The sequence below is a fragment of the Phoxinus phoxinus genome (genome assembly GCF_949152265.1).
Source record: "Phoxinus phoxinus genome assembly, chromosome: 7".
NCBI classification, from domain to species: Eukaryota; Metazoa; Chordata; class Actinopteri; order Cypriniformes; family Leuciscidae; genus Phoxinus; species Phoxinus phoxinus.
In genome coordinates this window covers 30,530,742-30,543,419 of record NC_136882.1, presented here as the reverse complement: position 1 = coordinate 30,543,419, position 12,678 = coordinate 30,530,742, and the positions used below count along the sequence as shown (strand labels likewise).

The following is a 12,678-nucleotide window of genomic DNA, read 5'->3' as shown; positions in this document are numbered from 1 at the left end:
CTGGATCCATGAAGTAACTGGCCTTTAAAAATAAAAATCTGCCTGTCTCTATGGGAATTTAACATAGGGGTGTCCAAACTTATGCACCCTGTATTTTAAGGAAGAACATTTATTTTTTTACGATACATTATTCATTCACAAAGAAAATTGGTGTCCTTAAAGGTTTGAGTTTTCCTCATTTTTTAAATTAAGGCATTAAGATAAATTTCCAAAAGAAGATTTTTTATTCCTCTTTTTAGGCAACTTTAGCATGGGTGTCTAAACTTATGCATAGCACTGTACTTAATGGCCGCATGGCTCTTCCTCCAATGACCAATTTGTGCTAATGACAAGTTCTTTGCAACTTCAGGGAAGCAACAAGGTATAGGAGAAACCACAGCAATAGGTTTACAAAGAGTTTTCTTATGATTACACAAAGTTCTTGTTTTAGTTTGATTGACTTAGTTTCAAGCCAGAACCTAAGAGACTTGTGTATCGATGACAAATTCCTTGTATGCTTAGGCATACTTGGCCAAGTTAATTTGATTCAATTCAGCTCAATTCAATTCACAATTGTGTGATGCTTTTGCTTAGTTGTTTTTGATCAGGGCTGTTGTAATAAGATATTCCTGTGCTTCTTCTTTGTCAGCTTTCAGACAGCTTTCAGTCTCTATGAATAGGATAAAATTTCATGATGTTCTTTGTACACTTGATTTACTATGAAGAAGTGGCATCATTAATTCATTATGTTGTATTGACATCATGAAGTAGGAAGTGGGCTAAATGTAGTTAAGGGGTTTGTTGTCCTTTTGTGCATTGAATCGTATCATATAACCGACAGGGGCATGTAAGGGACACAAATCAATTCCAATAATTCCAATAATTTAATTTGAACAATTAAATCCGGCAAAAAAATAAATAAATTCACAAAGCGAATGAGGTCTAAAATACACTCCGTGCTAAATAATTGCTGATGCTTGCTACTATTGCTCATTCTCAAAGAGATTTGAGCAAACTTAGCTTAGGATCAATTGCTTATGGATTTTCCTGAAAAGTCTCTTTGGATTTTATTTACTAGAAGCAAAACAAATATAAAATTTAACTTGGCAGTGGAACTCGTCTAGCTCTTTGTTCTAAGGACATTAATGATACCACAATTTGTTTATTTAATATTATTAATTTTTCATTTATAATATTTTTTTTTTTTATATTTAGTCATGCAATGTTTAAATCAGCTAAATGTTTGAAACATCTAAGCATTTAATTGAGGTTTGAATTCATCGTCTTTTTTGGAAAAATATATAGAAGGTCTGCAGTGTCAAAGTTCACCCAGACAAAGATCGGTTGACTGAAAGTCATTAAGCAGGCTTTTTCAGGGAACCAAGCGGCCAGAGTGCCTCGAAAAATGGAGTGGCGCACATCACATGAGATGAGTTTGTTGTTCTGCCTGCCTTCTGGGCCCCTTTTAAACATTTCTGGAAATCATCTTTGATATTAAGTCTGAACGGAGGGGTCACGCTCACCCGGAACCTGGGCTTCAGTCAAACCTCAGTGCCTCTCTACTGTCACGCTAGCTTGAGTGTCAGACCAGCCCGGAGCTGTTTGAAATAAAGCTAGATCAATGTCAGCATTTAGTAAAAGCTCTGTAGATGAATATTGAATAGGAAAAGTCATTACAGCCCACAAGGTTTTGTTTTGTCTTTCATTCGAGGTGCACAAAGAAGAGCCCTATCTGTTACCGGCTCCCACAGGGGAATATCGTGCTTTATTCACTTTTTTGTCTCTGTAGGCCCAACATTCTCTTAATGTGAATGTCATCTATTGCTATAGAGAGTGCGCACTCCCAAACGAACCTGTCTGCTGTGCCATTGGCATGGTAATGGAGCTGTGATGCTGGGATCACATTAGTTAGCTCATATTGTATCTATGTAAAGTCTGCCTCGCAAATGGTCAATTGAAATGAATAGCTGTGGGCGAGGGTTTCAATTGTCAGCCAGGTAACCGTGGCAACCGTGTAATATACAGTGTAGGTGAATGTGCACTGCGCTAATGTGTGGAGATAAGAGCCTGAGATGATAAATGAGAATGACCTGCTTTTTATTGGGTTTATTTATTTGGCAAATGCTTTTATCCACAATGCTGGTTCTCGATTCTGATTGGCTATTGAATATTCTACCAGTATCCAATAGTATCACCACAGGAACCGTTTCACCGTTTGTATCACTCTGCTTACAGAATTTCTTTCACAGAGAGTGTCATGGCGGACAAGCAAACACCATCATTTTACAAATACTATAGTGTCACGGAATGTATTCAAAAGTTGTTTTTGGCGAGAATGTAGTTAGACCTCACAGATGTGACTTTTATATAAACATAGCGCCTATTTGACAGTAAGATGTTTTCGGAGATGTGAACTCCAGGCCGTAAGCAGCCGTTTTTAACGCTCATGCACCCTCCGAGAACAGATTTATCTCAGCCAGTCCTTTGTTAATTTGCCGCTGGCTCTTATGTAGATGGTGTTTAAACACGAGGTATAATTCATTTTGGGTATATCAATCGTGCAATCTTTGGTCTTATTAATCTATTACTTGTTCCAGAGCAAATCTATTTGGCTAAGGGCAAAGTTAAGTTTCATAACTTAATATTTTTATTTAACTGAAATCCTGAACTAGCTCCGTACTTTCTGTAGTTTTGTACTTTTGACTCAACTGTTTGCTTGGTTATTTCCTATTGTACAAACTTCTTATACTTTTCTAATGGCTAATATTGTTCAGTGAAATACAAATTTTCAATAAATATTATTTTATATAAATAAGATGCCATATTTGGTATTGAGGAAGGGTCCGTTAATGATTGTGATTTCGGAACAGTGACAAAATGTTTGCTTGAAATGAATGCCACAATTGTGGGAATTACATACAATTAATATTTAAATAATTTATTCATTATTTTATCATCTTTATATAATAATCAGATTTAGTATTGAAGGTCTTAGAGAAGGATACAACAATAATCTATAAATAAAAGTATTTGAAAAGTAAATCTAAATGATGATGGCATGGTAAAAAATAAAAGGCTGTTTCAAGACGGATCTACTGAGACCTTCATACAAAAACAAGAAAAACACTGAAATCTGTTAGTTTTCAACACCTAAGATATAAAAGTGCCTTTAGCTGATGAAACCTCCGACTTTGTTTAATATCTCTCTCTCTCTCTCTCTCTCTCTCTCTCTCTCTCTCTCTCTCTCTCTCTCTCTCTCTCTCTCTCTCTCTCTCTCTCTCTCTCTATCCGCAGTATCCTCTTTGCTGACATTGAGGGCTTCACCAGTCTGGCTTCCCAGTGTACTGCCCAGGAGTTAGTGATGACCCTCAACGAGCTCTTTGCACGATTCGACAAACTAGCCGCCGTAAGTGTCCATAGAACAGCCCACGCTCTCAGCCAAGCAGCTTTTCTTTTTTTCTTCTTTTTTTAGCCAAACACGGTGGCAAGCTGAGATGCAATCATATTAATTCCGTTTGCATCCCACTCACACAGCTGACTGGGATAGACAAGCCCTCCCTCCTGTCAAATGAGTGTTTGCGATCACGCTTCGCACACTGAGCTTCCCGCTGTTTTCCAGCCCAACTATCTCCTTGTTATCTCCACCAGTGGTGGTGACTCATCGCTGCCAAGTTGCCATGCATTCGTGCACATATACTCTGCTGCTGCAGAGAGATGTCGCTCAAAGTGGAAACCATCTGGTGACTGTTCAGATGTTTGCACACTTCCCAAAACCTTCGAGCAAAGACACAAAAAAGTGTGCATGCGCACTTCCCCCTGATTATCAACAATAGAGGTTGTTGTACAGGCAGCGGGTTAAATCAAGGCATGCACTGGGGTGACATTCAGGTGGCTGTCATAAGACCCAGGCCTGCTGCTGTAAGTCCTGTGCTCAGCCCAAGGCTTCCTCTTCTGCTCTTCACTGGTTTCTTCTCTAATTTCTGTCATTATTTATTCAACCTTATGTTCCTTCCAATGTTTGAAGAACATTCTTATTCTTTTTCTTGAAGCTTCATGTCTCAAGCTTAAAAAAGAATGCAAAAACACAGTAAAAGCCTCATATATGCTATATTATGATTTTTTTTATGTATTAATTTTGATCATATTATACTAATAAGGACAGAATTTTGTTGATTTATTTTATTGTAAAAAATATTATCGTATATCGTATACAAATTGGGTTGGAGTTTTGAATTCATGATAGTGGGATGCCAAACTTACTACATGAAAAATACACTGCAGACTCAGATTAAAATCTGACCTTTTTGTAAGCCATTTGGGAACAGGCATTTGGGGTTTTGAGTTTGTTTTGTCTTCATAAATCATATAAATCCCTGTGAAAATCCGCACCCTTAAAAGGAAAAACCATGTGCGGTATGTGAAGGGGCTTTAATGGGGGAAAGGGTATATGTAACACATTCCCTGTGTGAGATTATCAGTATCACACTCTGATGACTAATAAATTATTTCACCTTTGAGTGAAGGTTTTGTAGAAACCAATGCAAACATGGTGAACTACAGTAGCTCAAAGAGCCAAAATGTGTTGATGCTGTTTACACTAGCCTGATCTTTTTCACTGTTTGCTCATTCTCTGCGCGTCTGCAGGAGAATCACTGTCTGCGGATTAAGATCCTGGGCGACTGCTACTACTGCGTGTCGGGGCTGCCCGAGGCCCGTGCCGACCATGCGCACTGCTGCGTGGAGATGGGTGTGGACATGATCGAAGCGATCTCGTGAGTATTACAGTGTTGCTTCTGTTCATCAGACAGGAACAGCCAGGCTTTTGTGTCTTGTTTTAAATGCCTCCCGGGAGACACAAAAGAGACGCTATGGTGAAGCAGGACCTGACACTTTCCACGAATATAGATACACTTTGATGTCCCATACAAATCTGTCATTATTATCATATTTTATTATAATAGTATGGTTTCCTCCCTTATTACCTTTTCATGCAATGTGTAATGTAGCTGTCTGTGAATGTAAAAGATCTGCAAAGTTGTGAAGCCGAAAGTGAACGATACATAAAGTCATTGTCTCTCAAAAGATAGAATCAACTCTGAACATCCTAAACGAGTCGTCAGTAATTCGAATCCCACAACACAATTGCCTAACGCCTTCTTCATTGGCTGCCCTCGAACAACGAAAAAGCTAATTCTCTTTGTGAACACTTCCAAAGTGGTTAAAATTACCACAGCGATACAACAGCCTTTAGACAATTGCATCTCAAATCTCTGTGAGGTCTAAATGGGATTTACAAAACGCCTATCCGTAAAAGATGGGACAGTCCCCACTTTATTTGGACCAAATTGCTTCTCAGAATCCCACCTGTAAGAATGATTAATTATTGATGTATATATTTTCTACCGGGTGTTCAAAATACGTAGTTTTGTGTTTTATATTGTGTAGGTGTCCGGCTAATCATGTTATCACTGTCTTACTGAAATAGTTCTGCAAATCTGTAGGCCACTATTACCTAAAACGGTCAATTAATGCAGATTGTCTGTCGTTCTTACTACTTTGAGTAAAGATAAAGGATTGAGGAAGATTAGTTTTACAAACTTGAATGTTACATCAGTCATTCACGTTAGTGCTCTGCTAACGTATGCACTGTTATTGATGCAGTTCTCACATGTGCACTGCAATAAATTAGAAACATGCACAGCTGTTTGTTAATGGACATACACTGATGGTGAGGAATTACAGCTGCAACATCTCATAATGTACCTCAAACTGAGTAGTGTATCACTGAGAAACGCCCTGCTCAAGACATCCTTGCGATGGAGGTTCGGGTTAAATAACTAGTTCTTCCAGTGTTTCATCTTCAGACCCGCCCTCGGATTGATATGGTAAGATTGACGACATCGCTACTGTTTTTACAGTGTGCACAGTCGCTGAGCTTTAGGAAGCCTCCGGAACTGAAATTCAGCTATGGCAATGGACATTTCATTTCTGAAAAGCGCTGTAAGCGGTAGACCAATCAGAGCAGAGTAGCTCGCAGAGGGGAGGGATTTAGAGAGACTGAATCATCGGACGAGTCGTTTGAGAAGCATTAAAAAAATGTGGTGATGTGCAATGTATATTATGAGAAAGTGAAAGCATATTTGACCTTTGATGCATGCAAATCTGTTGTAGGAGACCTCAAAAAATGTTTTCCCTTTGATAATTATTTAAAGAAAATTGCAAATTCCTAAACTATATTTAGACATTTTGATAACAGGGTTACAAATTTGCAAACCGAAAATAAATCTGCTCATATAATATTTCATTGGAATTCCTTTGAAATGTACTGTACATTGATCAACGTCTTCTGAAGGTGCATCGTTGCACTGACTAACTGACTGAAAAAATGCTTTTTTAGGAGTTTCAGGCCCTATTTTGTCCCCTGTTCATGGAAAGTGCGGCTATTACTGGACCGTATGAAGGTTCACAGAAAGGCTGAGCTAAGAGAGAACACTTAATCTTATTTACTTGCCTTACTAATCGTGACTAAACCGTTATAAGCATTACGTCTTTTTTTCTAGAAACTTTGAATTACCCTCTGTGGGGTCTGTCCTGCTCTTCTAATTGGTCAGGTCAGTCATCTCTTAATTGAGTTGTTTCCAAGTTATTTGTCTTGCGTGCATGTGAACGTGTCCACAGGCCTGACTTCTCTAATGTTCAGTATCTCTGAGCAGTTGTTTGTTAAGGCAGGAATGGCGGTGACTGGCTTTCTGCTCCACTGAGCACGTGTCTGTGTTTCTCTGAGCTGCAGCCAGCCGCCCCAGCGCCCCATCACAGGACGAGACTATTTTCCGCAGACTTGCCTGTCGCCCTCAATGTTCAAAGGAGTTTGATGGCTTGTTTGCTGTGTGACGTCGGGATCAGAATGTGCTGTTAACTTGTTGATGTGCTGAGTGGAAAGGTGCATTTCAGGGAGCGCTGATCCACCTTATGACTTTTTAATAAAGGTATAAAGTGAGATGAGATGTGTCAGTGGGTAAGGTTATGAATTATGTCATATACTAAAATGGTAGCTGTGGGTTAAAGTGTGCCAAGGTCAAAATGTAGGAAATACTGGTAAATTGGACACAATGAAAAAGGGAAAGCTAGCAAAGAGAAAGCCACCATTTAAAGAAAATGATCACAAATTTATCCCACTTATAACTTTACTCAAAAGCTTATATATTTATAATATATATATTTTTTTTTTTCTTCTGAATAAATTGTTCACAGATTCCCCTGGGCATTCTTTTTGGGACACATTTGCATTCTTCTCATTTCAATTGATTGCTGCTGACTTCAAGTTTAGTAGTTTTAAATTAAACTTATGTCATTCTTCCCACACGCTTCAACAAAGTTTACATCTAAACAGCTTTCACGGTTCTTTTTAGTAACACTAGAAGTTTAGTTTCACCTTCAGAGTTTAAATTTAGCATATTGTTGATGCATGGTATAAAAATATATGATTCAGAAAAATAATAGCAGGTATATCTAAAAAATTTTTGTCTTTGTGCTTCAGGTTGGTGAGAGAAGTCACTGGGGTCAACGTCAACATGCGTGTGGGTATACACAGCGGGCGCGTCCACTGCGGGGTGCTGGGATTAAGGAAGTGGCAGTTTGATGTCTGGTCCAACGATGTCACCTTGGCCAATCACATGGAAGCTGGGGGCGAAGCAGGGTGGGTTCATGAACTTTGGATTTTTATTTATTTTCTGGTCGTGTTTTCTCACCTGAACTCCTTCGGTCTCTTCACTTTTTAAAATCTGAAAATGCAAGATATGATCAGACATGTCTCTAAGTGTCTCTCCAGTTATCTTTTTTCACCATAGTTTGTTCGGAATAACATACTAGCATGCTGCTTTCTGTTGTATGTATGCTGTGCGTAGTATTTCTGTCTTGAATTATAAACATGATTATAAAATAATTCTCATTGTACATTGTTATCTTATGCATGTACGAATTGAAAGAATTGTCATTAAATATTGTAGATATCGATCCAATCAAAATCCATGTGAAAATATGTCATTATGTGTATACAATAAGTAGCGCCACATATTCAGTACATCAGTATTCCATTCCGAATTCGAATGTGCTGCTTTTGATTGAGTTCAGGGCAACTTCCTGGCACATGAAAGTTGTTTTTATCATCTCAGGCGTATCCATATCACCAAGGCTACCCTGAATTACCTGAATGGGGATTATGATGTGGAACCTGGATTTGGTGGAGAAAGAAATATATATCTCAAGAAGCACAACATTGAAACCTACCTCATTGTGGGATGCAGTCAGAAACGGGTGAGAATCCATATCAGTTCAATTGTATAATAAATTCAGGTGACTGACACATTTTAGAGTGTCCTTGCTCTTGTGTATTTTGAATCGCACATTAACAACACGGTGGGTTTGACAAGCTATGATTCTCTGTTAATATGCACATCCTTTTAAAGCAGAAACACCTAGTGCTCAACAAATGCATGACTCACATGATGCAGGGCAGTAGATGGATGCAAAGTAGCTGCATAGATAAATTCAGGGAAATTTGACGTCAAAAGACAAGCTAGTTAATGACTGTGACATTAAAAGCATGGACCGTAATACTGCTCTGGTTTTATATTTCCCTTCACAGAAAGAAGAAAAGGCCATGATTGCTAAGATGAACCGGCAACGCACCAACTCTGTCACTCATAATAGCACTCACTGGACCGACCGGCCCTTCTACAATCACCTGGGTGGCAATCAGGTTTCCAAGGAGATGAAGAGGATGGTGAGGAAGCTACACTTTTGAAAGGATGAGAACATTGTCTGATTGTTGAAAAACAGTTGGTTTGCATTTACTCTAATTGCCATGTCTAAAACCCATTACCACCTCTGTTGGAGGATAAGGCCTTTGACAGGGGAGGCTTTTTGTACCATGTGTTAACTAAGCCAAAACAATCCCAAGGACATTGCTTTAGGGTCACATGTAAAGGGCCTTCTGCCCTTTGTGTAGTCCCTGTTCTTTCATTCAGTTCTCTGCTTTTCCCCGGCTCTGGAACCCGAAGGGAACGGCACTCTAATTAAATAAAGCTGGACTGCCTCACATACCGGCCTGAGGGATTTAATCAGGCAAAGTGGAACCAGCAATTAGTTCCTGTGCCCTCCATGGGAATATTCTTTTATTTTTTTTTGTCTGAATCACCTGTTCCTTCCCATCTTGGTTAACATAGTAAGAAAGAACACAGAAATCCAGCCTAACTTGTTCTTTCTTCGACTGACACACTTCAAATTGAGTTGTCAAATAAAACATAACAGGAATATTGACATTTCCATTATAAAAATAGATGTCTACACTTTTTCCAATCCAAGTTTATAATTTAAAATATTCCCAGACAGTGGTTACTTAGAAAATGTAATAGGTTACAGATTACAAGTAGTGTAACTATTTCAATTACTTTATTAATGTAAGTGTTTACTTTTTGATTGCTTTTCAAAATTTCTAACTAATGTTTTCAACTGTTAATCATTTTCAAACATTTAAACCAGGCAGGGTTAACCTGCAAATGCATACATTTATGCACATTTAAAAAATAGCGCTGCAATTTCAAAGAAGAGAACCAGTCAAACGCATCAGAATAGCATCACTTTACTGTACTAAACGGCCTTTAAATAGCAGGAGGCTTTGTGCACATCAAAAACAGGCAAAGCAACAAATCAATAATATTCAACATATCCTAGCTTTTTACCAAAAATATTCAGATGTAACCCCGTTGTAATCGTTAACATTTTCATAAGTAACTGTAATTTAACAACACTTTTTCTCTCTCAGTAACTGTAACTGATTACAGTTACATTTATTTTGTAATTAAATTAAGTAACGGCATTCATTTTCTTTTATTAGATATGAGCCTTTACATGTAACTAGTTACTCGCCAACACTGAATATTCCAACATAAATATTCCACATCCGTTTTGAACATCTACTATACTGTCATGAAAAACACTTTCAAAAGTTTGTAATTAGCAAGTTCTTAAAAAAAAAAAGAATTATACTTTTATTCAGCAAGGAGGCATTCAAATCAAGAGTGACGGTAAAGAAAAAAACATTTAAAAAAAATATTTCAAATGCTGTTCTTTTAAATACTTAAAAAATGCTATCACAGTTTACACAAAAAATATTGAACAAAACAAGCAGAAAATCAGCATATTAGAATGATTTCTGAAGGATCATGTGACACTGAAGACTGGAGTACCGTAATGATGCTGAAAATGTGAGTATGGGGTCTCTGCAGGAAACAAAAGTGAGCGTTTCTAAATTTGTGGGTGTTTTCATACTGGTGTGTGTTTATAAATCATGTAATGAAAATGATGCTCTTCACCCGACCCGACCTGACCCGACCCCACCCCGAAAACCCTAAACCCTAAACTCCCATTACCGTCCTGCAGAGACCTACTTGGAAAATTCAGCTTTGCCACCGAAAACATTCTAAATGTCATTTTAAAATGTAATAATATTTCACGATCAAATAAATCAAATAAATGCAAAACAATTTATATCAAATAAATGCAGCCTTGGTGAACAGTAAATACTTATTTACTGACCCCAAACTTTTGAATGATAGGCAGCATCTTTTGAATGTTTAAAAAAATAAATGGTGTAGTTACAGCATCTATCAGCAGAGGGTAGCAGTAAACCCCTTGGTTTAAGCATCCTGAACAGCATAACTCTGCAACATTGGCTAGATCACTGGATTTTGCTTTGGGAATATCTGTTTGTCCAACCAACAGCAGATGGGGTGGGGGTGGGGGGGTGGGGGGGGGGGGGTGGGGGGGGGGGCTGTTTGTAATTATTTCTGCAATTGCTTTTGGTGGTGATAGTGGCAGAGATAATCCTGTCCGATATATCCTGCCGGGCTGGCATGTAAACGCCAGATATCTATCCACGCCTACATAAACACTGAGCAAATAAAGGCAAATAAACATGCAGTGTATTCTGATGAGCAGAATATCTTTCATAATAAAAACAGCACCTGCTTTTGTCTGTTGTATTGTCTAGAAGCTTGTGTTGGCTCAGAATGTGTTGCTCAGTCCAAAGAGAGAAACAAATGGTGTAACACATCAACATACTGACTGGGTCATAGTCTCTGTCAAGTGAATACATGAAGGCCTGTGTGTGGGAGTGCATCTGAGTCTACTGAGACTATAAATTCACTGACTGTTATTATGCATCTAGTAACATGTCCCATGGATGCTTTTTACTCCCATAATTGAATGTTTAGTGGTTAGAAATTACCATTAAAACGGTCATTTGATATCTAATGGGAACATTCAGACTGTTCCTTGACCCACATATCTGATGTTTAAATAAATAAATACGAATTAAGTAAGTAGTCAATTAGCAGATGCTTTTATTCAAAGCACTTATTGTAGAGACTGGGGTTCTCATATTACTGGTTTACAGCAGTCTTCACCAATACAAGTGAAACTGCAATTTTCTGCACAATTTGAGAAACTGCATAATCTCAAAAACCGCTGAAAAAAAATGTTGAATGTCTCGTGCTGTTTGTGTAAAGCATTCCAAATCAATGGCAGCTGTCTTTTAGGCAGTACGCTGGCTGCTCACTATGTTTTGTAACTTTTAATGTTTGTGTGTGAAATCATGGTTTAAACCCCAAAGGAAAAGACAAAACACCAACCGCTAAAGCACATGTACAACATGTGCCTATTTGGTTTCCTCTCCGTGTTTCCCATGTCCTACCATGATAAATCAATGCCTCATTAGCCAGCTCTGTTTACTTCTGTTCTCATTGGGATCTGAATTTTAACTTTTAACCCTAAACAGAATCAGCTCTCAGCTTGATTATACACAATGTCAGTCATCATGTATTTGGTTATATCAGTGCAGTAATATTAAATCCTCAGTCTCACAGCAACTCTCGGTTTACAACATTGTTGCGGATGTTGTCCATAAATGATCGTCCTGAATATCATATATTTATTTTACTCCCCAACCACTCCCTTCTTTATCTCTTGTAACTGTCACTGGTCTGTTGTGTGCTCTATGACAGTAAAGGAAATGAATAGAGATTTATGTGTGGGATGTAGGGGCTTGTTTTGGAATGGAGTGCTGGGTAAATCATGTTTTTTTGTGTGTGTTTTATATATATATATACTCAAACACACAAAAAGAAGAATGTGTTCCAAACATCTTCCAGGGCAAAACAGTTTTCATTTGCTTTTGAATTCACTAAACCACTATAATTCTGAAGCTTTCTTGCCCTGTTTTTGTTGAAGTTTTCCAGAAGGAGTCACTGTTGTGCTCTTTTATTCTGCGTTGATGTATAATGCATTTTCTCTTCCAATTTTGTTTCAGGGATTTGAGGATCCTAAAGACAAGTGAGTATATGGAACACATCTCCCTATCTCTATCCTGCATGCCAATTATTTTATTAATAGATGATTACAGAATTTGTTATATATACACAAGTGTTTAAAAGTTTGGGGTCGGTAGCATTTTCAAAGATACATAACATCATTTATTTGAAATTTTTTTTTTTTGTGTGTAATAAATGTATTGAATTTGTGATCAATTTAATGCATCTTTGCTGAATAAAGGTATTAATTTCTGTCAAAAATCTTACTGACCCCAAACTTTTGAATGGTGCATTTATAGCTTTGCTTGTATAACTAGCCTATATAAAAAGT

General features: G+C 37.8%; 1 protein-coding gene across 1 annotated transcript in view; it reads left to right on the top strand.

The window, feature by feature from the left end:
- adcy5 (adenylate cyclase 5) overlaps positions 1-12,678 on the top strand; it is an 81,029-nt gene that overhangs the window by 55,954 nt on the left and 12,397 nt on the right. The window contains exons 4-9 of the mRNA XM_079618120.1: positions 3,274-3,385; positions 4,624-4,751; positions 7,517-7,675; positions 8,151-8,292; positions 8,624-8,761; positions 12,347-12,369. Coding sequence (XP_079474246.1) covers positions 3,274-3,385; positions 4,624-4,751; positions 7,517-7,675; positions 8,151-8,292; positions 8,624-8,761; positions 12,347-12,369 — 702 coding nt within the window. The remainder of the gene's footprint in view (positions 1-3,273; positions 3,386-4,623; positions 4,752-7,516; positions 7,676-8,150; positions 8,293-8,623; positions 8,762-12,346; positions 12,370-12,678) is intronic.